The sequence below is a fragment of the Mustela putorius genome, unplaced genomic scaffold (genome assembly GCF_011764305.1).
Source record: "Mustela putorius furo isolate JIRA1106 unplaced genomic scaffold, ASM1176430v1.1 tig00003896_pilon_pilon_pilon, whole genome shotgun sequence".
NCBI lineage: Eukaryota > Metazoa > Chordata > Mammalia > Carnivora > Mustelidae > Mustela > Mustela putorius.
Genome location: NW_025422045.1, coordinates 6,465,990 through 6,489,059, shown reverse-complemented (window position 1 = coordinate 6,489,059; position 23,070 = coordinate 6,465,990). Strand labels below are relative to the sequence as shown.

General features: G+C 41.3%; 1 protein-coding gene across 5 annotated transcripts in view; it reads right to left on the bottom strand.

Annotated features, from left to right (window-relative positions):
- Window positions 1-23,070, bottom strand: part of TLN2 (talin 2) — a 423,915-nt gene that overhangs the window by 175,639 nt on the left and 225,206 nt on the right. For all 5 annotated transcript variants that reach the window (XR_006602771.1, XM_004758776.3, XM_045067453.1 and 2 more), the window contains 4 exons: window positions 21,840-21,969; window positions 20,650-20,802; window positions 18,806-18,948; window positions 17,168-17,295 (listed from right to left, as the gene is read on the bottom strand). Coding sequence is in view for 4 of the 5 variants with exons in the window: in XM_004758776.3 (XP_004758833.1) it covers window positions 17,168-17,295; window positions 18,806-18,948; window positions 20,650-20,802; window positions 21,840-21,969 (554 nt within the window). In the remaining variant the exon portion in view is untranslated. The remainder of the gene's footprint in view (window positions 1-17,167; window positions 17,296-18,805; window positions 18,949-20,649; window positions 20,803-21,839; window positions 21,970-23,070) is intronic.

The following is a 23,070-nucleotide window of genomic DNA, read 5'->3' as shown; positions in this document are numbered from 1 at the left end:
AAGTAGGAAAGCAAAGGGTGCAAAAGTATAGAGTATACTGTCCTTTGTGATACAGGGAGGAAAACATTTTTCATTTTATACGGTTAATACGTATTTTTAGGGGTGCCAGGTGGCTCAGTTGGTTAAGCTTCTGATTCTTGGTTTCAGCTCAGGTCATGATCTCATAGTCGTGAGATCGAACCCCACGTCGGGCTCCATGCTCAGTGGGGAGTCAGCTTAAAGACCCTCTCTCTCTTTCCTTCCCCCTACTCTTTCACATGCGCTGGCTCTCTCTAGAATACAGAAGTAAATCTTTAAAAAATAAATGCATTTTTTAAAACAATATAAGCATACACCTAGTACTAATTAAAATGATTCTCTATGGGAAGAAGGGAAACACAGGGTGAAGGAGCAAGGACGCAAACGAAACTTCTGGATATCCGTTGTGTTACAGTACTACCTTAGAGTCACTTGAAATGACAAAGAGGGGAGAAATTCAACATCTAAAAACCTAAAGCAAACTGAAACAAATGGATTTAACAGGGTATCAAGTTGATAGCATAACCACAGGAAGAAAAGTGATTTCAAATAACTATGAAAAACAGTCTTTTGACTATACATCTCTAGTGAGACATGTTTTAAAGATAAAATGAACCATAGAGGACCTATTAAATATTGATAACATTATTTTAAACTGTACCTTCTCCCCTCTCAACACATAAATACACACACACTATAAAATTAGGTTATTACATTATATAGAAGTAGGATGTCATAAATAATTAGGATAAAGTAAAAGTAGCTGTTAGAAACCAAACTTTTTAGCATGAAATAGATCAAAATAAAGCAAAAAAAAAAAAAAAAGTTAAATGAAAACCCGTAGTCTTTCATTTGAATTGGAAATACTGATCTGAATGCCTGATTCATTCTTTTTCTGGAAAACATTTTTTAGTGTGTCCCCTGAGGAAGCTAAGGACAAGGCCTATCTGGTGGCATTGCCAGGGTCTTGATCAGGTAGCCTCCAAATACTGTTTCCCACTAAAAAGAATCAGGGATCCCTGGAGAAGTGACTGATTCTAACTCTGAAGCAGGAAATGTATTGAATGTTCTTGGGGTTTCTTATGCCTGAGATCAAAGAAGCTATCAAAATGACACTAGACTGAAATCAAGGGGTAACCACTAGCCAATAACAGATGATTTTTAAAAACCTTATACAAAGGAGAAAGATCAAACAATATCATGAGCCCACCATCCAGCTCCAACAATTTTAATTCACAGACATTCCTGACTCATCTACTCCTTCATACCATCCCCTGCACTGGATTATTTCCAAGTAAATCCTACAGATCATATAGTTAATTTCATGTGATGGGGCAATTAGAGTGTCAGAAAGAATGATGACCACAATGGGTAAAAGCACAGACATATAAAAATTTCATAAAGATCCTTTAAAATAATCATTGGTCACGTTAACAGGTGGCCAGGGCACCAACTCCTACTCAAAAACTGATAAACAGAAAGCAACAAAGCTAACAAATACAGAAGGAATAAAAGGAGTCCAAAAATCATCATTTTATACCTCCTCTGAACACACCAGAGTGGCTGCTAAAACCAATAACTGACAAGTTGATGGGGAACTTTATAGGAGATAGTTTGGTCTCATTCAAATCCACTTAATCAATTTTATTATTAATAAAAGTGGGATGACCAGGTCATGGTCTCAGGGTCCTGGGACTGAGCCCCGCATCAGGCTCTCTGCTCAGCAGGGGGCCTGCTTCCTCCTCTCTCTCTCTCTCTCTGCCTGCTTCTCTGCCTACTTGTGATCTCTGTCTGTCAAGTAAATAAATAAAATCTTTAAAAAAAAAAGATTTTATTTATTTACTTGACAGACAGAGATCACAAGTAGGCAGAGAGGCAGAGGGAGAGGAGGAAGCAGGCTCCCTGCTGAGCAGAGAGCCCGATGTGGGGCTCGATCCCAGGACCCTGGGATCATGACTTGAGCCGAAAGCAGAGGCTTTAACCCACTGAGCCACCCAGCCGCCCCAATAAATAAAATCTTTAAAAAAAAAAAAAAAAGGTGGGATAACCAGACAGCACATGCCTCCTAACTGATGTAACAGGAAGTATTCTTAGCAAGAAAGAATAATATATAATTTAACCTGAATTTAATTAAGATGTGAGATCTAAATATTATTTACAAAACGAGAGATAGAAGAACCCAGTAAGGGACACCACCAGACACGATCAGCCCAATGCCAACTAGGGTAATTCTATAAAAATCACACGGGTCCCTCAAAATAAATGGCTTGGTGGTAGAGGTGAAAAAGAGGACACAGTAAGAGATTAATAGAGTTTCATAAAAACATATTTACTACAAAGCTACAGTAATAAAGACAGTGGAGAAAAGATATAAGAGTAGACAGGTCAATGGAATAGAATTGAGAGTCTCGAAATTAACCTTTAGAGCCAGGCGATTTTCAGCAAAGGGAATGGGTTTTCAATGGGAAAAGAATAGTCTTTTCAACAAATGATGCTGATATCCAGCACCAGACAACTAGATATCCATGAGCAAAGCAATGAAGTTGGACCCTCTACTTCATACTGAATGCAAAAATTCACTCCAAAGGGATCAGAGACCTACATTTAAGCTAAAATTGTTAAACTTTTAGAATATAGAAACAAACTTTTATGACCTTGAGTCAGGGTGACACTTAAGATATGATACCGAAAGCACACGCAGCAAAAGAAAAGAAAAGTAGGACTATATCAAAATAAAAACTTTGGAACTCCAAGTGACATGACCAAGAAAGTGAAGAAGCAGCCCACAGAATGAGAGAAAATAATGCAAATTAAATATCTGGTAAGGGACTTGTATCCTGAATACACAAGCAATTTCACAACTTAAAATTGAAAAGAACCCAATTAAAAAATGGGGGAGGGAATCTATAAAAACATTTTTTCTGAAGAAGATACACAATTGGCCAAAAGCACATGAAAATATGCTTAACTTCAGAAGCCATCAGGGAAATTAAAAAAAAAAATTACAGTACAATACCACACACCCACTTAGGTGGCTACAATAAAAAAGATGAACAAGTGTTGGTGAGGATCTGGAGAAATTGGAATAATCGTCATGCATTGCTGAGGGGAATATAAAATGGGACGACTGTTTTTGGAAACAACCTGGTACTTCCTCAAAATGTTAAACAGCAGTTCTACTCCTAGGCAGGTAACGAGGAAAAATGAAGACATGTCCAAACATGTGAACATGAATGTCATAGTAGTATTCCCTTTTTTTTTAATGCTTTTTTTCTTTTTCTTTTTTTTAGGATTTATTTATTTGATAGAGAGAGACATAGCAAGAAAGGGAACACAAGCATGGGGAGTGGGAGAGGGAGAAGCAGGCTCCCCATTTGAGCAAGGAGACGGATGCGGGGCTCAATTCCAGGACACTGGGTCTGGGATCACGACCCCAGCCAAAGGCAGACATTCAACTACTGAGCCACCCAGGCACCCTCATAGTAGTATTCCTAACAGCTAAAAGGTAGAGACAACTCAAATGTCCCATCAACTGATGAACGGAGAAGTCAAATGTAGTTGATCCATACAACAGAACATTACTCAGCAATAAAAATGAATGACGTAGGATATAAACGCCAACATAGAAATCCTGTGCTAAGTGAAAGAAGCCCATTGAAAGAGACCACAAATTGTATGATTCCATTCCATAGGAAATGTTCAGAAGAAGCGAATCTATATAGTTAGGATCAGCACTTGCAGAGGCCAGGGATGGGTGTGGGGTTACTGAGGAGTAGCTGCTAAGAGACACAAGGCTTTTATTAGGAGGGATAAAAGCGCTCTGAAATTAGATTGTGTGAGGGGTGCTCAGTCTTGCGAATACATGGAAAAACACTGAACTGTATACTGTAAATGGGTAAACTATATGGTGTGTACACTGCATCTCAATAAAAATATTCCTTAAAACTCTATGAAGCAAATAAAATTTGTAGGCCTTGCTTAAATTCTAGTATTAAGTAAAAACAGTATTTTTGAGACACTGGGAGGAAATTTAACAAAGACTGGGTATTAAATGGTATTACAGAATTATTGTTAATTCTGTTAGGTGTTAGGATAGATTTGCAGTTGTACAGATTCAGAAATCCTTTTTTTTTTTTTAAGATTTTTATTTATTTGACAGACTGAGATCACAAGTAGGCAAGGAGGCAGGCAGAGAAAGAGGGGGAAGCAGGCTCCCTGCCAAGCAGAGAGCCCGAAGTGGGGTGATCCCAGGACCCTGAGACCATGATCTGAGCTAAAGGCAGAGGTTTAACCCACTGAACTACCCAGGTGCCCCCAGCTTCAGAAATTTAAAAAAAAAAACTTTCTTTTTGTCAGAAAAACATACTGAAATACTTACAGATGAGGTAATAGGCTCCCTGGAATTTGCTTTAAAATACTCCAGCAAAAAAGTAGAGGGGAGGGCCGGTGAGGCCAGATTCTGGCTACATTAACACTTGAATAACCAAGTCTGGTTATTCCATCAACAAAAGTTGTAAGCCCATTTTCTGGAATTTCAGGGATCTAGTAGCTGAACAATCTGGATTTCTTAAGAGTCAGCAGGCCTAGGGTCTAAGAAATATCTAAGCAGTAGCCCACGGTGTGTTATGACTATCAACAAGCAACTTCATGGACAAAAATATGATTGGTCACTGGAAGGCATCAATGTCTCTCTCTCTCTCTCTCACACACACACACACACACACACACACACCCAGACCAAACCCCTCACAACAATGACTGTTAGCAGAAGAATGCCAGAGGGCAGGGTCCAGAGGCCAGGCAGAGGCAGAAGATGTTGGGCATTAATGGCAAGAAAGTTCTGTGTAGCAACAAGCCTCCCTCTATCCCAGCTCTGCCCACTAACCCTCCCCTTCTTCAGTAGGTACGGAAAACAACTTCCAGAAGCTTGCACTACAGGCATCACCCTTGATGGTCACAGGAGTGCATTCAGGAGTTTGTTATCAGGTATTTCAAAATATGAAATGTGTGTGTGTGCCCATGTGTGGCCTGTATGTCTCCCCAGTAAATCAGTGAAGTGCACAGTGTCAGCATGAAGCTGGAAGGAGCAGGCAGCCTGTCATCACTGTCGGCCAGCCAGCAAGCCAGCGGTTCCAGCCCAGTTGTTGTTTTGATTACCAACCCTGAGCCTGGAAGGCTCCGAAGCATCTGGGACATGTATACAAGTGAAATCTTTCAGCCTCCTTTGAGAAAATGGGTCAGATTGTCAAACCTGATTGGAAATTTTTCTCTTAATTAAGCAAGCTCTGGCCAAGCCACGTCCTTCCCACTGTCTCCTTCGGTATTCCCACTTTAAAAGGGCAGGAGGCTCCTCCTCCCAATCCTACCACTGGCCTTTTAAATAACACCTTTTCTGAGTGCAGTAATAACAGACCCCCCACTTCACTGAGAGGTGGGCTAGTCCAAGGTCTTCTTATACCCGAAGATCTGTGGGAGGCTGGAAGGTTGCAACCAGCAGATTCTTCTCTCATGAGCCCCACTTCTGCTCTGGTCAAGTCAGCTCTATTTGTTCTGCACTCTTGCTGCTGGCCGAGCATCACATGATAATGTAATAAACCAACAGAGCCCATCACCTGCTTAAAAAAAAAAAAAAAGAAAGAAAGAAAGCTACTGTATGCTTAAGAAATGTATTTCTGAAAGTTAGTAGATGTGAGACCACCGTAAAATAATGAAAAGACAAAATCATGAAAATCTAAAAATAGTTCACCCTCAGATTGCTCCAGGATCGTCTTTATGTGGTATACATACAATGGAATACTATGCAGCCATCAAAAGAAATGAAATCTTGCCATTTGCAAGGATGTGGATAGAACTGGAGAGTATTATGCTGAGCAGCGTAAGTCAATCAGAGAAAGACAATTATATGAGCTCTCTGATAGGAGGAGTTTGAGAGGCAAGGCAGGGGGTTTGGGATAGGGAGGAAAAATGGAAACAAGATGGGATGGGGAGGGAGACAAATCATAAGAGATTCTTAATCTTGCAAAACAAACTGGGGATTGCTGGGGGCTGGGGGTTAGGGAGAGGGTGTTTAGGTTTGGACAAAGGGGAGGGTATGTGCTATGGTGAGTATTGTGAAATGTATAAGTCCAATGATTCACAGATGTGTACCCCTGGGGCAAATAATACATTATATAATAATATAAACAATTTTAAAAATTCGCTCCTAGATGATGTAGTTTGTACAAGGAAAACAAAATAGAACCCCCAAGCAGGGGATCCGCACCAAGAAAAAAACTGGTCTTTCATCAAAAGATTAGCAAGTAAATGTATAAATTTGAAGTTTAAATGTAGGGTTTCACAGAGTTAGGTATCACAGATTCTTTTTTTTTTTTTTTTTAAGCTTTGAGGGAGAGAGTGCATGCGCATGTGTGCGCAAGCTGGGGGGAGGGGCAGAGGGAGCGAGAGAAACCTGAAGCAAACTCCCCACTGAGCAGGGAGCCCAATGCAGGGCTTGATCCAGGGGCCCTAAGATCTTGACCTGAGCCTAAATCAAGAGTGAGCTGCTCAAATGATTGAGCCACACCCAAGTGCTCCTTCAATTCTGTACTTTAAATGTCTTTTTTGGATTATCCATAGTGTAAACCATGATGACAGAGGATTTCTACTATTAACAGCTGCTCTTTATTGAAAGTCAAACAGTTTCAGATGCTTTGAATGTTTAAGCAGGTTAATTAAATTTTGACAAAAGCCCATGGAAGAGAATATCCCATTTTATACATGGAACGTGAGGTTCAGTAACACTTATATTGCCCACAATCACAATCAATAACTTGAGTCTCGTCTGTGGTCTCCAGCGACCATGCTCTTAGCTACTCAACACTCTGGTCCCTCCAAGCTACCCTTTACTCAAAAGACATAATTTGTGATCAGAATTTCAGAATCTTGAGAAGAAGAATAAGATAATAAAAATACCCATGTAATGGTAAAAATTACCATGAGAGGCAATTTTTTAGAAATGCCCAGAAGCCATTGAATGAAAGAAGGGGAACTTAACACATTTGGGGGAGCAGGGTCTAGATTCAAACCTAGGTGTTCACAAAACCTCATTTCTGATATAAAAATTAAAGCCTTGTTCAAGTAATTTCAAAAGAGGAGTCCTAGAGATGGTCTGTAGTCTGGCAATAAGCATACAAGTAGGGGCGCCTGGGTGGCTCAGCGCGTTAAAGCCTCTGCCTTTGGCTCAGGTCATGATCCCAGGGTCCTGGGATCCAACCCCACGTCAGGCTCTCTGCTCAGCAGGGAGCCTACTTTCTCCTCTCTCTCTGCCCGCCTCTCCACCTACTTGAGATCTCTGTCTGTCAAATAAATAAATAACACCTTTTTAAAAAAAATAAGCATACAAGTATACAAGAGTCAGCCATGATTTTGGGAAAAGTGAACGGTTTCTCATCTGTCCCAGGGTTGCCACAGGGACAGGTCCACAGGCAGCCCCCACTTCTCTGAGCTGGTGTGATCATCTGAAAATGAGAGGACTCCTTCCTAGGAGAGTCACCACTCATAAATGAGGCACAAAGCAGTCAGGTGTTTACCCAGCAAGGAGTGAGGCTTGGAGGGGAGGGAGTGTGGAGAAGTAGAGCAGGGGCTGTACCACCCATAGGACACCGGAACACCCAGATTTCCTGAGTCCAGCCTTCACGGTCAATCACCAAGTGACCAACAGAAACGTCTCAAATTTGCTATTACGTAAGTGGTCCCAGGACCGTTAGCATCAGCACCACCTGGGAACGTGTCAGAAGTGCCAAGCTTCAGGCTTCATCCCAGACCAGTGGAATGAGAGGCTCTGGAGGGAAGGCCCCGCCATGTAAACAAGCTCTCTAGAGGGTTCTGATGTATGAAGAGAACCATGAGCACAGTGGGCTGGAAACCCAATCCGGCGGGTTCAGACACACCTGAATTAGAAGCCAGACTCCAAGACGAACCTGTCTGGGACGGAGGTGAAGTCTGGGCTAACTGCAGTGACTATGTGGGAGGAAGGAAGCTTCTGTCGAGCTGGGAAACATGTAGGGTGGAAAGAAATGGAGAGTGAAGACGGCATGAAAGAAGCTCAGGAGTGAGTTTGAGGACCGGACCTCAGCCACACAGCAGTTCTGGGCTCCCGAACCAATCCCAGTGCCCTCTGGTCTAAGGACAAGAACCCACGCAGAGGCTCAGGGCCAGCTCGGGGCTAGATCAATTCCATCATGCCCGGAGTCTGAAAGCAGTCAGGGACGTAGGCACCAGCTTGAGGAGGCCACTGTTAGCGGGGATAGTGAAGGTGCCATCGGACAGTCAAAGTCTCCTCTGATGGGAGAGCCCTCAACTGTCAGGTGCACGGGACAGAAGCAAACAGTGAGGAAACTGGTGGGCAGCAGTGGTAAATAACAGGAGGAAAGGCAGAGCTGATGAAAACACATGCTGAAATACTACCTCCATTCGTCTGAAAATACGACCTACGGCCACATTATTCTGAAGACGAACTCCAAGGGAGGAATGGGAGTTTGACTAAATGCCAAGAGAAAAACTGACTCAAGGCCTCCTGCTGTGGCAAAAGCTTTGCTTGTTGACAAGAGTATTATGTTGAGTTTGTGGTGAAAAAATTCCAAGTCCACTCTGAATTCTTCAACTGAGATTCCAAGATCAGGTTGCTCTCAGTAGAATACATCCAAGGCCCATGCCGACAGGACAAGGGACCACAGTCAGCAAGGCTGAGAGCCGGTCCTCTGCCAACTCCCCACCTGGTTACACCCAACCACTGGGTCATCTCCCCCTGCAGCAAAAAGAGCCATAAGCGCTGGTCTGAGCCCCAAGGCCTGTTAATTTTGCCTTTGCCAGAAGTTAGAGATCCAGCCCCCCTGAACACAAGCTGCTATCACCTCACACCAACTCCGTGCCATTGTTCTTTTTTCTTTTTCTTGGTAAAGATTTTATTTTTTTATTTTTGAGAGAGAGCACAAGAAGAGGAGAGGGTCAGAGAGAGAAGCAGACTCCCCATGGAACTGGGAACCTGAGCAGGACTCAATCCCAGGACTCTGGGACCATGATCTGAGCCGAAGGCAGTCGCCCAACCAACTGAGCCACCCAAGTGCCCCCATGCAACTGTTTTAAAAAATTTAATTGTGGAAGCATTGGAAATATATTATCCAATCTGCTGTATGATTGTTACCTGTTTTTAAAGAAACAGATTACAGATTGAGTTGACATCCCATACCATCTTTCTTCCTCTTCCTAACTGTACTCTCTTGTAGTTTCCATGCATATTTGATTACGTTCCTACTTCTTGTACCTATAAATGTATTGTTTCTCTCTGTATTTTTAAATTCAACAGATTCATTTTCTGAAATGTCTTGTTTCCTCTGTAAAGTACTTTGATGTTTTCAGACATTTAAGTCTGTACCCAACTAATAGACGTGAAATGCTGTACCCTTATTGATTTTGCATTTGGTTTACTTCTGAGGCTGAATATTTTTCCTTATCTTTGTAAGTCCGTTGAATTTCCTCTTCTCTAAAGTGCCTGTTGCTATCCTGGGTGATAATTTTCTTCTTTTTTTTTTTTGAGGGCAGCATGCTAGCACTGCCACACATGCACATGGCCTGGGGAGGTTTGTGGAGAGGGGGAGAGGGAGAATCTTAAGCAGGCTCCAGGCCCAGTGCAGAACTGGAACTCACAACCCTAAGATCATGACCTGAGTTGAAATCAAGAGTCAGTCACTTAACTCAGGCACCCAGATCCCCTACCCCCTTTTCTTTCTTTTTAATAACTTCTGGATATTAGTTTGTTCTTTGTAGTATATGTTGCAAACATGCAAATTTCTTCTTCCACACTCTGGAGTTTCACTCTTAATTTGGTAATCTATTTTGTCTATTATTTTCATTTTAGTAGAGGTTTAGCAACCTTTAGAACTCTTATCACCCAGCATTAGTAATAGAGTATTTTATTTACTATAGCTTTATAAGAAACTGGGTATTTGTGTGAGTCCTTCAATTAGCCTTGGTCATTCTTGAGTCTTGACTAGTACATACTAATTTTATAACAGTTTTATAGAAATACACATATTAAGTTTTTATTTACTGAAGTATAACTAGCATGTAATATCCATTTACCTACAGATATACATCATGGTGATTTGGTATTTTTATACATTATAAAATGACCCCCACGATAAGACCATCAAAGTTATTATAGTATTATGGACTATGTTCACTATGCTGTACATTACATTCCCATGACCTATTTACTTAGCAACTGAAATTTTGTGTATCTTTAATCCCCTTCACTTATTCCAATTCAATAATTCCTCTTCTGGGTATTTAATGAAACAAAACAGGAATATCAATTCAAAGAGATATATGCACCTCTAAGTTCACTGCAGTATTTATCATAGCCAAGATACAAAAGCAACCAAAGTGCCCATCGACGGATGAACGGTTCAAGCAGATGGGATGTATAGGTATACAATGGAATATTATTCGGCCATAAAAACAGAATGAACTCTTGCTATTTGCAACAACATGGATGGATCTAAGGTATTATAACTAAGTTAGAGAGAGACAAATACCATATGATTTCACTTATATGTGGAATCAAAAAAACAAATACACACAAAAAACAACCAGATGCATAGATGCAGGAAACGAACTGCTGGTTACCAGAGAGGGGATGGGTTTGGGGGTAAGCAAAATCAGTTAAGGGGGTCAAGAGGTACATACACTTTTTAAGATTAGCTTTTCTCATTACTTGATATGTGGGATTTTGATTAGAATTGAACTGAATTTATAGACAAATCTGAATCGCTTTTGTGACCTTCAGCCTTTGTATATATTAACGTAACAAACCACTCCATTTATCCAGACCTTCACTTATACTCTTCTATAAACTTTCATCATTTTATTGGTTAGATCCTAGAGTTTTTTTAGATACCTCTATTCATTGGTAATTAATACTTTCTGTTGCAAAAGGTCTCTCCTTTTTAAACTTACATTTCTTTTTGTTGATTATGTATGGGAATACTATTTGCCATATATATTTTATATTTTATAATATAAAGTATTTTTATATTTTAACATATATTTATATTATACTATGTTTATAATATATAAAATACAATTTTATAATAGAAAATATTGCCATATATTTCTATTTTATATTTTTAAAAATATATATTTTTTATTTTCCAGTCCTGTAGGTGAGTCTGAATACTATTGTTCAGACCTAGGTGGCAATAAGCAGTTCTATATTTATCTTTTTTCCAGGGACCTTACTCTTACTAGCTTTGAGAAGATTCTCTGTACATTGAGTGGATTCTATATGCCTATAATCCTATCACCTGCAAAGAGTGATAATTTCAGTTTTCTAATCTTGCCATTATTCATCTTTTTTCTTTCCTTATGTTGTATTTTACTTATGATCTGCCTCTCTGCACTAGAATGGAGGTTCCACGAGGGCAGAAATGTTTCCGTTTTTATACTGCTCCATCCCCACAAGGGATCTGCTCACAAGGCATCCCATAAATTGTTCCATAAATGTCACATCCCTAGAAGAAACCAGCTGTAACCCGCAGTTACATCTAAACACCCATCATTTTGGACTGTTAATGTTTTATTAACTTTGGGGAGGGCATCTCTATTCAGTTAAATGTTTTCCATGGTCTATATTCAGTTTTGGTATTTGATTCTGCTAGTTCCAAATTAAGGTGAGGAGGTTTTTCTAATTTTCTTTCTTTCTATTCTCTAAAATAAGTGGGGCCTATTTTCATTTGTTGTTTTGTGGGGTTTATTTTAAATTGATAAGGCAATTTCTTTCAAGATTAGAGATCTCAGATTTTCTCATCACCCATTTCGTGACTATTTTCAAATTTTTTGGCTTCAAGCTTTCATTTCAATCTCTTTATCTGAAGTTGTGCCCCGTTTTCATTATCTCTGTTTATTTTTTGCCTTTTTCTACTTCTGCTTTTTTCTCGATCAAACTTACCAGAGATTTACATATTAATTTTTCCAAAGCATCAGCTTTGGTTTGTGTTGAGTGTATGATTTCTATTTCATTACTTTCTATTGACTAAAATATTTTATTTTCATCTTGTACTACTTATCACTGAGGAAAGTATGTTAAAACTATTCCACTAAAACTGCCTATTTGAAATTCTCCTTACACTGTATCTTTCCTTTAAATATTTTGAAGTAATATCAGATGCACAGAGGTTCATAATTTGTCATCCAGCAGATTAGTCATTCTATCTTTATGATGATCTTCTCTGTTTCTACTTAGGTTTTCTTTGTCTTACAGCCTATTTTGTGTGACATTAAATACAGCTTCTCCAGTTTTTTTTTTAATTTATTTATTTTCAGAAAAACAGTATTCATTATTTTTTCACCACACCCAGTGCTCCATGCAATCCGTGCCCTCTATAATACCCACCACCTGGTCCCCAACCTCCCACTCCCCCCGCCACTTCAAACCCCTCAGATTGTTTTTCAGAGTCCATAGTCTCTCATGATTCACCTCCCCTTCCAATTTACCCAACTCCCTTCTCCTCTCTAACACCCCTTGTCCTCCATGATATTAGTTATGCTCCACAAATAAGTGAAACCATATGATAATTGACTTTCTCTGCTTGACTTATTTCACTCAGCATAATCTCTTCCAGTCCCGTCCATGTTGCTACAAAAGTTGGGTATTCATCCTTTCTGATGGAGGCATAATACTCCATAGTGTATATGGACCACATCTTCCTTATCCATTCGTCCGTTGAAGGGCATCTTGGTTCTTTCCATAGTTTGGCGACCGTGGCCATTGCTGCTATAAACATTAGGGTACAGATGGCCCTTCTTTTCACGACATCTGTATCCTTGGGGTAAACACCCAGGAGTGCAATTGCAGAGTCATAGGGAAGCTCTATTTTTAATTTTTGAGGAATCTCCTCACTGTTCTCCAAAGAGGCTGCACCAACTTGCATTCCCACAAACAGTGTAAGAGGGTTCCCCTTTCTCCACATCCTCTCCAACACATGTTGTTTCCTGTTTTGTTAATTTTGGCCATTCTAACTGGTGTAAGGTGATATCTCAATGTGGTTTTAATTTGAATCTCCCTGAGGGCTAATGATGATGAACTAGTTTCCTGCAACATCATTTTCTACATGCCTTTAAAATTTTCTCTGTCCTTAAAATGTAAGGATGTCTTTTAGAAATAGTATAGAGCTGGACAATATGAGAACCTTTATTAATAGCTGGATTTAGGGGCTCTTGGGTGGCTCAGTTGGTTAAGCCTCTGCCTTCAGCTCAGGTCATGGTCCCAGGGTCCTGGGGCCAAGTCCCTTATCAGGCTCCCTGCTCGGTGGGGAGCCTGCTTCTCCCTCTCCCTCTGCTCCACTCATGGTCCATGCACACTCTTTCCCTCTCTCTTAAATAAAATGTTAAAAAGAAAAGTTGGATTTACTTTTATTTGCTATAATGCCTAATATTCAGAAGTCCTTCTCTTATTTGTACTTTCTATGCACCATATCTCTTCTGGCTTTGTTTCCACAATCCCCCCTGCTCAACTCCTATTGTATATATCACATTGTTTTAATATCCTCTCCACTCCTTCTCCCCAGCACCGGTTTGGAAGTTACACAATCTACTTCTGTTTTTTTAAGGTGCCAATCTTTCCCCCATATGTGACTCTGAAAAATCTCAAACACACAAAGGACTGAAAGAATTGTACAGTGAACACTTTATACCCATTGCCTGAAGCGGTCCTCAGTTTTATCGTGTATACTTGATTTAAGGTCTAAAGTTGATCAGTGCATCTAATCTTCTTTGATAATGGTAAGAGCCATAGAAGACTTTGATCACTTTTTTAAGTTTCCCACCATGTTTTTAAGGGACCTGCAGTTAGTCCCTATTTCAAGCGTTTCATTGTTGCTACTGTTTTGAGGTTCTTTACATGTACCTTCTATTTTGCTGAATTCTTTGATCAATGTTGCTTCTTGCATCAAACCTTTGCCACCTTCCTTAAAATAATTCAGAGCAGTCTCCAGAGCCTGCACTGCAACTTTGGGAACCCTAATTAGACTACCCTGCATTCAAACCATAGTTAAAGGTTAGACCTTATTAAAATCAGAGTCAAGTTTCACCTCTGCCTAATAACAATTTCATGTGGATTTGCCAAATAGACTATAGTCTCAAAACCAGCAAGGAATCAGTGTATACTCTTGTATCTTCCCTGTACCTGACAAGAAAACATACATATGACATCTCCACAGAGTTCAAGAACACCAGGTGGCATTTTTTCTGCAAGCATTTTCTTAACATAGAAGAGCATCAAGTATATCTTTGATTATTGGACTGTGCTGTGTGTATTTCGTGCTCCGATGAAATATCCCCTTTCTGGGACTCTTTTGCAGAGGACCTGAAGGAAAGCGTCATGTAGATAAAGCACATCGGACTAGATTTGGGAGAACTGGCTATTTTCTGGCTTCCAACTCTCCCTGGTTCTGTCTCTCTCACACCTGTTTTCTCCATACACAGAGCTGACAGTGGAGAGTTAAGAATACTCAAATCTCTGGGGTGCCTGGGTGGCTCAGCGGGTTAAGCCGCTGCCTTCGGCTCAGACCATGAACTCGGAGTCCTGGGATCGAGCCCCACATCGGGCTCTCTGCTCAGCAGGGAGCCTGCTTCCTCCTCTCTCTCTGCCTGCCTCTCTGCCTGCTTGTGATCTCTCTCAAATAAATAAATAAATAAAATCTTAAAAAAAAAAAAAAAGAATACTCAAATCTCTGAAAACTCTGGAAATCTTCCCTGGTCTCTACTCTGAAAACTCTGAAAATCTTCCCTGGTCTCTAATTTTCACTGTTCTAGATAAATCCTTTCACCCAGGTGGCACTGACTCCAGAAACCATTAAAGGGTCTGTAGAAGGGTGTGGAAGACCTCACAGAAATGTACACAGTAGGCTGACTTACAGCATAAGGGCTGTACAAATTTTCAAAAAACGTCAAAGAAAATACTCGCATATGCACCTCCAGAAGCTATGTGTAGGATGTTCTGGCCTGGTTCTGTGATGAGACTAACCTCCCTACTTCTTTTTTTCTTTCAACTCTGAACTCGTTCCGGCGGAGAGTACATATGAAAGCGAGGCGGGGGGCGGGTACAACGAGGACAAACACAGCCCAGCCAGTCACCAGGGACAGCTCTGACATACTATCCCTGAACACACTCTGAATTTCCAACATGCAGTCAGGGAAATGTGACCCTGTCCTTTTGTTTTAATTAAGAGGATATGAATATCCTCAGGAAGTTTTACCTGTACAATAGACACAATAAGGTATACAATTAAACATCTACAGAAAATGAAAATGCCTCATTACCTAGACTAGATTTAGTCTAATTAAAAAGCAAATCAAGTTCATAAGGAAAAATAATTGCCACAAGGCATAATAAGCTTCTTTTAATTTGCAATCTGAGTAAGGATACATATACCACTAGAGCCATGAGCTTCCTACTATAATCTCAGAAAAAAGGAAACTGACTGAGTACGATTGCATAACCTTGGCTGGCTACAATGGATTAAGACAAGAGGCATCTGTAGTGCGGCATAGGTATGCAGCATGACCTAGGCCCCCAAACTGCAGCAGATTCTGTAAGAGCAATACCAATGCTCTGATACCGTCTGGAATCCCCACGCAAGTCAGCCATCTGGGATGTCACAGGACAGAGAAAGATAAAGTTCCCACAGTTCCTGCAGGAAGGAAGCCAGACTAATTGGGAAGAGATGGGCCCGAGGATATGACTTACGTGGAGAATGCAGAACAAAGTCAGTGACAGAACATGTGTTCTCAGACACAAGGTCACTGCACAGTATCCTGTAGGCCAAAGCATCAGTTTTGGAAAGCCTCCTTCAGATTCATTAAACCCAAGGCTAGAGGGTTTTTGGGTAACCACTCAGTTTAGAACCATCACCATGTTGGCCAAGCACCTCTGCTACCAGGAAGAGGTCAGGCTTTTTCCTTACTCTAGGGCCTATGCTGGTCCCGATTACTTTCTACCCAAAGCGAAAGTGGGGTCAAGGGCCCTGTAAAGCACTTATGATATCCTCTCCCCTCAATACACTTGGACACAAGGCAGTCAGTGCCTTACTCAACACATCTCATGTTGGCATATCCTACAGAAAAGTGATGTCAGCTTCCAGCTGGCATTCAGCTCAGTCCCACTACCAAAGCTTCTTCTACAAGTTACACTCTAGGTCATAGCAGGATACCGAGCATGGCAAGACACTGCGTGTCTGCTGGGGGTCAGGTGGGGGGCGGAGGAGGGGGATCAGGCAAATGTTTCATCTGCCCTAAGAGGAAGCAGAAGAGAGAAAAGTCGGGGGAAACAGGTAAAGCAATGTTATCAGGGGAAGAAAGACACAAAACTCTTGGAAGAGCTGATCAAAACAGGGGACAAGATCACCCCAAACAAAAGCAGCCTGTGTGTGGCTGGGCCTGTCCTGGTGCATATTTCTAGAAAATCCAGCCCTAATGCCCATGTTCTGTGAGGCCATGATGTATCTGTAGGGTTGCTTTCTCTTAAATCTCCAAGAACTGAACCCTCCCCCAAAACACCCCATCATTCTCTGCAAGAGAACCAGAGACCAGATGTAAGAAAGAGCGAAGGACTTAATGCATACCCCACCCTTTCAGAGCAATGAAGAATTCCTAAGATTGTAATAAGGAACGTGAAGCTCTTTTATGTTCTTTTGTTCTAATATAGGAGAGTCTTGAAAAGAAATTAAAAATTATAAAATCTGGCCTAATATGAAGAAGGAATATTCTAATGGGAAGAGATTTCAGAAGATGGAGATCCTGAGTTCTTCAACTCCAGAGATATCCCAAGACAGATCAGACAAGGTCTTGGCAGAGTGCTATAAATTCTGTGGTCTCCATGGAATCACCTTCTGTCAGAACTTGGAGCAGTAACTGTTGCAGCCATTCTAACATTGAATTTCCAGGCCCCTTTGCTTTCTTCAAAGTCCATAAATCTGATCATATTCTCAACTGAGGCAAAGCTAACAACCTCACAAGTGATTGCAACTAGGATATGTATTTTACATAGCTGGCTCAAAAATCATGAAAAGAACAGGAGAGTGGAAAAGAAGAAACAACCCAAAAGGTTACTTACTCTAAGAATCCAGGTTTGTGTTTATGTTCCACATGAGGTCCAAATTGTATCTGGGCTTGAAATCCTCCAAACTCACAAGCTTTCTCAAAGGAGACAGGGTGGGAGCCATTCAGGATATCATCCCGAGCCTGAAACACAAGAGGAAGCAAAAAGCATCAGGAGCTTGGGGGAACCACACAGGGATACATCCTGTATCTGAGCACACACTCTCTCTTCGGGGCAAGGGGAGAGTGCCAGCCAAAGGGGACACACTCAGGACACTGCAGTTGACTATTGCACAGTAAGATGAAGGCAGAAGGAAAACAAGTCCTTTCCCCAAACTGCCTATAGACAGAAAAAGTCAGCAGTACCCAGAGTATTAAACTAAAGCTTCAATGTCTAGGAAGGTAGAAGTGATCCTGAAAAACTAAGAGGCAAAGGGAAATCCTTAGGACTCCCCAAAACTTTTTATGTCCCTAAATCATTAAAGCTAACAGAAAAATTTCCTAGAGGTAAAATCAACCCAATCCCTATTCCAAGATAAAGGCCAATGGAAGGGGAAGAGAGATGAACAGACAGTAACTCAATACTACAGCCATTTAAGGGAAATGGGCAAAACGTACAGTGTTAGAATCAGGAACTCACTGTGTCTGAAGTCCTTCTCCCAGTTCCCGATCCACCAATGCTGTTGCTATCTATCCTTCTTTTCTTTATCTAGTTCAAATAACCCCAGACTACTCTCCAGCAGATACTCTAAGCCTTCATCCAACAAGCATTTTCTTAGTGCCTGGCTACCTCCCTTCCTTCCACACCATTCTTATAACCACCAGCTCAGGGGGTAGCAAACTTCTACCATCAAAGACCAGAGAGTAAACATATTAGACTTTGTGGGTTATGTGGTCTCTGCCACAACTGAACTCTGCCACCAAAACATGAGAAAAGTCACAGACAGTAAGTAAACAGTTACAGGATATGGAAAGGGCTTACCTAACAAACCTTTTCATTCATGCATACGAATGAGTTGTGTTCCAATAAAACTTTATTTACAAACACAGGCGATGCCGGAGCGGCATTTGGCTGACCCCTACATTATTTCTAAGAGTCCATAAGTAGGTAAATAGGAGAGGAAAGGAAGGGAGGGAAGGAAAGGATCAAAGACAATAGATCAGGATTTTCTTGAGCTGAAAAAAGAAAAAGACTGGGGCCCATCTGGTGTGATGCCTACTTCTTACATATTGGGAAACTATAAACTCTGGAAAGTTAAATGACTTGTCTGAGTTTCAACAACAGGTTAATGGTGAAGACATAAAGGATTATGAAGAGACTCTTTCAGGAAATGAGAAATATGGATTTTCTGACCAATACTCACTTGCATCCTAGGACATCAGCTAAGAGAGGTTTAGTGCAGTGGTGAGCCCATTAATTGGCTCTGTGTCAGGCAAAGAGATAGTACAGGCCACCAGGTCCCAATCTGGGAAGCCAAAGAAAGACACTCCTTTCTTCGCCGACCGTTGAGCTGTACCACAACCAAACTCGTGAGGAGCCCCTCAACAGCGCCCCCTGGAAACTGTGCATCGAAAACACCATGCAGCTCACTGCAAGCCACTGCCCAGAGCTTCCTGACTTCTCACCACCCTCCGTGAGCATTAAATGCTGTACCTGAACATAAAGCAAGTTCAGCTGCACAGGGTCTCTTGAGTCCACATTCTGATCTGAGTAGAAGAACTTCCGTCTAAGTAGCAATGTTTCATGTTCATCTACTCCTTGTTCTCTGAATGTTCGGCTGTGATCCAGCCAATTTACTGCAACACAACAAGACAGATGAAAGAATTGTATTCATTCTTCCTCTTGTTTGAAGGGATTTATCAAAAGAGAAGCGGATTTCTGGAACGCTGATATTCAGTTAGTTACTTATATCAGAACTGTGCTTTTTGACTTTGCAAAATTATTTCATACATACCATCGTGTACCATGGGACCCACCAAAAAACAACTGAGAGAAAATTCCCAGGCATTCCTGAAGTTTGTTAGAGCCCCACAGTCAATTTATAACATGGTGGGATGGGTAATAAAAATCAATGCTTTAGGTCAAGGCAACCAAGTTAGCATTTTCCTTTAAGTTTCCTTTAAGTTCAGTTGCATTAAGTGAAATAATTTATAAACTCAGCACAATGAGTTACCTTCACCTGTAAGCTGAAAAGAGAAGGAACATAAAAGTAATTGGTTGGGGGGGGCAGTGGGGGTTGGGGGGAGTAGGACAGGACACTAAGGGATCAGGGATGGTAGAGCCCTGCCTGTGGCCCAGCGTGGATCTCACTCAGAAAACGCTCACCTGTTACCTGGTGCATGGGAATGCAGTGCTCCTCTATCCTTTCCATAGCTCTACATTCCCACACTCCTCCCTGGGCTTAGCACACACATTGTGTGTAAGTAAGTATTACAAGCCTCACTGGGCTCTAAGCAACTTCAGCACAGGGAGTTTGTGGGAGTGATCTCATCTCCCATGGTACCTGGGAGAGTATCATGCACATTATAAAAATCCTTGCGATTTGTCTACCATTGTCTCACTTGGAAAGAAGTATGTAACTGGAAATCAAATGAGGCAGAGAGGGAAAAAAAATGAAGAAAGGGTCAGAGGAAATGAAAGCCTCACCAAAGATCAATAAACATAATGACAATGATGACATCTTTCCAATGCAGCAGCAAAAACAATGAAAGAAAGAAGTCTGGGAAGGTCTTTATAACCAGGGATGAAGTAAGATCCTTGAAGGGATGGGGGGACGCTGGGCAACCGAATGCACATGGCGTACTTTGGGGACACACGGGGTGTAGATAAGGGCTCTTTCGAATATTAACTGTGTGGTCACAGAAGGGGACTTTCCTATAATTGGCATTTTATAACCTCTAGGGAAACAACGGATCTAGGCAATGAACACTGATGGCTGTTCACATCACAAAAAAAGAGACAACCAAACACAGCTTTCTGACAGAAGTACACAAGACCTCATAAGGAAGAGTCTTTACTTAAAAAATAGACACATACACATGAATCTGAGCAAGTTTCCAGATCTCAGGAATTAAAAGAGACAGAGCTAGAGGACACCACAATCAACAAAATCCAGACTATAGAAAACTCCATACAAATAACAATCTGTTTCTTCTTCCCAGACATTCCGAGGGGGGCGGTAGGAGGAGAGATGGAGGGAAAGTCTAAGACAAAAACAGTTAAGCATCATATCATCCAACCTTATTTGGACCCTAGTTTAAATGATTACTAGCTTTTTAGAAGACAATGCGAACATTATTTGTCTATTGACATTAAGAGATTACTTTTTTTCAGTATGAAATAGGACTATGGTTTGTTTTTTGTCTTAAAAGTCTTTTAGTGCCATAGACCAACAGCCAACCGAAAACTCCTGTCCGGGGTTCATGTAGGTGAAGGGAGGGGAGTGTGGTCCAGCCACATCTGCACCCCGCCCGCCCGCCCTCCCTTCTGACACTCACGGTCATCATCCGTGTGGAGCTTGGCCTTCAGCTTCTCCATCTTCCTCTCGTCTCGCAATAGCGTCCTGTCCTTTTTTAGCGTCCCTGTCCCTTCCTCTTTCTTTTCTTCAATCGTTTCTTGGATTAAAGAATACTCCTCATAATTTGTTATTCCTAAAAATATAAATTACGTTAGGATGACCAGTGCTGCTGCTGCTGTCTCTCCTTCCAGTGGGCGGGGGAGGGCAGAGATACTCCATGGGTCCCTGGTAGCACAGGATGGAAAGAGGCTTTACAAAGGTGAAGGTCAGGGGGCCACCCAGGGAGCACACATCCAACAACTCTGGGCCAAAAACAGGGCTTCTCAGCTAAACTAAGCTATGTTTAAAATGTCACATTCAATTCTCCTAATTTTCGAGAAACAAGCACAGAGTAGAGATCATGCAGAACAAGGCAAGACAGGGTCAAAGCAGAAGTGGTTGGAGCAACTGGTCTTCCCTCTCATGGACAGAAGACTAAGAGAGGCCAGGATATTCTCTCCAAATATCTGAAGGGCGTCATGCAGAAAGGAGACAGGCTTGTCCTCAGAGGATATGAACAGAAGATACAAGAAGAAAAGCTGTGTAGTAATCTACTGCCCAGCTTGTCCCTATCAGTCTTCAAGGAAATAGTGGATGTCACTGGTACTTAGACAGCCACACACAGGAAACTGAATTACAGGATTCCAAACGTATTTTCAATTAAAAAATTGCTTTGTGGGGGTGCCTGGGTGGTGATTCGTCATTTTGGCTCAGGTCATGCTCTCAGGGTCCTGAGCTCCAGCTCTGCCTCAGGCTCCACACTCAGTGGGAGGTCTGCTTGAGCCCCTCTCTGTTCTTCTGCTCCTCCCCTGCTTGTGCTTGCTCTCACATGCCTGTGCATGCATGCTCTCTCTCTAAAGCAAAGTAAATAAAATCTTTAAAAAAAAATTCCTTTGGCTTTTGAAAGGGAAATAAAATCTCTCAACTTCGACTCAGTGAGAGTTTCGTGTGTTTACAATGCCTGTTAGTGGGTTTGTACTATCCAGGGAATAGCAACCCTGTCTTAGGTTTGGACAGAAATCAGTGGCTAGGACACATTTGGAATTGGCAGGTCACCAAATGGGGGTAAAAAAAAGAACAGGTGCGTAATGAACAAAATGAAAACTGGAACCTTGGCACGGGAATGCTCACCTATCCTGCTGCAAATAGTAACCAGGAGTTCCCCAACGGTCTTGGAGTCGTCCACCATGACGGTTTTCACGGATCCATCCAGCATCCGGATTTTCTGAGGTCTCTGTTTCTTTTTATATTCCAAAATATCCTAGAGCAAAACCCCACAAACTTTTCACTGACTTGTTTAATCAGGTAACCAATCTGGACACTTTTCTTTAAAAAAATGCATTTGCCCTAGCACGCTGATTTCTTCCTTCAGTTTTCATGAGATTTTGGCTACTACAACAGAAACCCCAGTGCAAAATAATTGCTTCCAACAAGCTTTCTTAAAATCTGATGGTGAAACTGACCCCCAGCAAGTACTGTTTATAGCTTACAATTCCTGAAAACTAACCTCTGTAAACGTAAAAGTACCTTATGCCTTCCTGAAGGTCTATGGATGATTTGCTTTGAGGAGAATTAGTGGAAGGAAAATCCTACTTACCTCTGAAAAAGACAGTAGTGTGCTTCTCCAATTATCTTATGGTTGCAAGCAATTTTTAATATAGATGTCATGAAGAAATAAATAATACCCCCCTTAATTCTTTCGAGTGGTGGGATGCCACAAAAGTGGTTTTTGCAGCAATGGCAAGATCAAACAGGGGTAGTAGGTTTGGAGGTTACTTGTAAATAGATTTTTTTAACTACATTTAACAATAGATTTACAAATGGAAAATTAATTGGTACTGCATAATTCACTCTCACCTGAAGGATTATTGATCAATTGGATATGTGCACTCCACACACTAAAGCCCAGTACCTTTGAGGTTCAGCTGAACAGAATACATAACACTTTTTTACTCAACACCTGTAATTCCAAACAAAGCCATTTTTTTGTTGTCGCTGATTATCATGCTTTGATCTCATATAGAATTTCTTCTACAAACACAAAACTGAATAATATTCGATCTCTGACTACCTCCAGGATCTTTTTGTTTTCCCTCCAATCTACCCTTACTTTTTATCATTAGTCACCAGGATACTTTCTATATCCTTACAGAAGGACGCTACGCCTTATTCCCTAGCTACCAAGCACAACCATGGCATGTGTAAAAAGTCAAGCACGCTAACCCCAAGCCCCTTTAATTACTCTGTGGAGTTTCAAGAATTTGGAGCGCCGGTATTTCCTATTACTACCTGGGCAGCCCTTACAAAGTCAACTACGACAAAACTAGGAATAAGTTCCCCTTGGAGCAAAACAGACAGTTGG